Genomic DNA, 1,858 nt, shown 5'->3' with positions numbered 1-1,858 from the left:
AGGTATACAGTTTGTTGCTTAAGTCTTTTATATTAATGCTAATAAATTATACAAACAAACTGACATTTTTAATGCAATAAATTGTTGAGGTATCAACAAATAATATATTTTTGAGTAAATAATGAAAGAATGATAATTTATTATTGCCAAAGAATTTTCTAGCAGATATTTACCAAGGTAATCGGGTCTATTATAGCCATAATTTAAATGGATTTATAGCTAGTAAAAGACTGTTTTTTAAATTTTTTCATGAATATTTTCGTTTTGAAGAATTTCGCTGCAAAAGCTGACATTTCAAAAGAAGTAAAAATATTTGTATAATTCTTGGATGTACTATGGTGTTTTTCAATATATATTTTGTTTTTAAGTTTTGTGCTGTTTAGGTAACAGTTGGGACGGATTCTCTGTAGCAAAGGGTGTTTAATAAAAACAAAAAAATAACTATTTGTATTTTTATATTTTATAAAAATATATATTTATTTTGATTTTTGTATAAAATCGTGAATACAAAGTTTTAAATATTACAAAATATAATATTTTGAAAATACATATACATATAACAAATAAATAATATGAGTGCCATTATGAAATTTGCAAATGATAGTCTTTTTTTTTGTAAACCAAAGCAACAATATAATAATAATAAGCAAAAAAAAAAAAAAAAAAAATTCTGGGCTTTTATTTTGAAAAAAAAAAAAATTATAAAACTTAAAAGCTTTAAACCAAAATTTATCACAAACATGGAAATTAATTAAATTTCACTTGGAAGCCAATGGAAAATGCGCGTTATTGCATTGAAGTTGCGTTTGTATGCATAAACATATAAAAATAAAATACACTAACAACTAAAAGTATGTAAATAAATGCCATGAACACTGTTTAATGGAAGCGCCATAAACATATGCTTGACCGTTAGCTGATCAAATATGCAAATAACTGTTAATAAAGATGATGATGCGTTGGGATGTGATGCTTGGAGCCTGCAATTGGCAATTTAAGGGCGTATGAGGAACATTTCTACACTTAAGCGGCGCTTATACACACACACACACACATATGTATATATGTATTTACATGCCCTCACACGTGGCCATGCATGCCTCATAGCTAGAGAAGTTGTTCTCGTTGCCATCGCAGCCACCAAATTTAAACTCGACGCAAGTTTTACGGCTGGGATCGTAGCTGAAGCGCGGTATGAGCGCGCGGCAGACGCCTTTGCGTATTGGCATGCGGCAAAAGGTTTCCGGTGCTGAGCGCCCTGACACGGGCACATCGTCTAGCGAGACGGCATCGAAGAAATCGCCGACATCGTCGTACAGATCCATGGGATGCGCCTCCACATTGGCTGTATTGCTGATGAGCAGCAGCAGTAGTGAGAGTAAACAAACAAAGCTGAAGACGTTTCGCAGCATAATCAGACGTTTGCTGTTGTTGTTGTTGGCACTTTGGTGTTGCATTGTTGTAAATATATTTTTCTCGGTACAAACACTTGTAAAGTCTTTATTGTAAAACTAACTAAATTATTTTCACTTTTTTTTAGTTTTTTGAAAATTTTGCACTCAAAATTCTTTTTTTTTTTCAAATTTATTGCTTTTTGTAGAAAATTAAAATTTGTTTTTGGTTTCCTTGCTAAGTCACTTAATGGTTGGTGTTTGCAGTCAAACTGAACTTGTTGCGGTTATGCTACGCTATTTTATATGAGCCTGCGCTGTGTGGTCTAGAGTGGTCGCCGGCAGCTAGCGAATTCAACCAAAGCCAACATTACCACCAACACAAACGCAATCAGTTGGCAACTACTACACATATAAGTGTGTATGTATGTGTGTTGCCAGCAACGATCGTCAACAACATATAACCA

The 1,858-nt window shown here is 32.9% G+C and overlaps 1 protein-coding gene across 1 annotated transcript; it reads right to left on the bottom strand.

The window, feature by feature from the left end:
- Positions 1-687: 687 nt before the first annotated feature.
- On the bottom strand, positions 688-1,652 carry LOC106618322 (kunitz-type serine protease inhibitor taicotoxin). The gene has a single exon (XM_014236025.3). It carries the CDS (start codon positions 1,455-1,457, stop codon positions 1,071-1,073), a length of 387 nt encoding a protein of 128 aa, XP_014091500.3. The 5' UTR covers positions 1,458-1,652; the 3' UTR covers positions 688-1,070.
- Between the last annotated feature and the right edge of the window lie 206 nt (positions 1,653-1,858).

Source organism: Bactrocera oleae, chromosome 4 (assembly GCF_042242935.1).
Source record: "Bactrocera oleae isolate idBacOlea1 chromosome 4, idBacOlea1, whole genome shotgun sequence".
Taxonomy (NCBI): Eukaryota; Metazoa; Arthropoda; class Insecta; order Diptera; family Tephritidae; genus Bactrocera; species Bactrocera oleae.
This window is presented reverse-complemented; position numbering and strand designations above follow the sequence as displayed.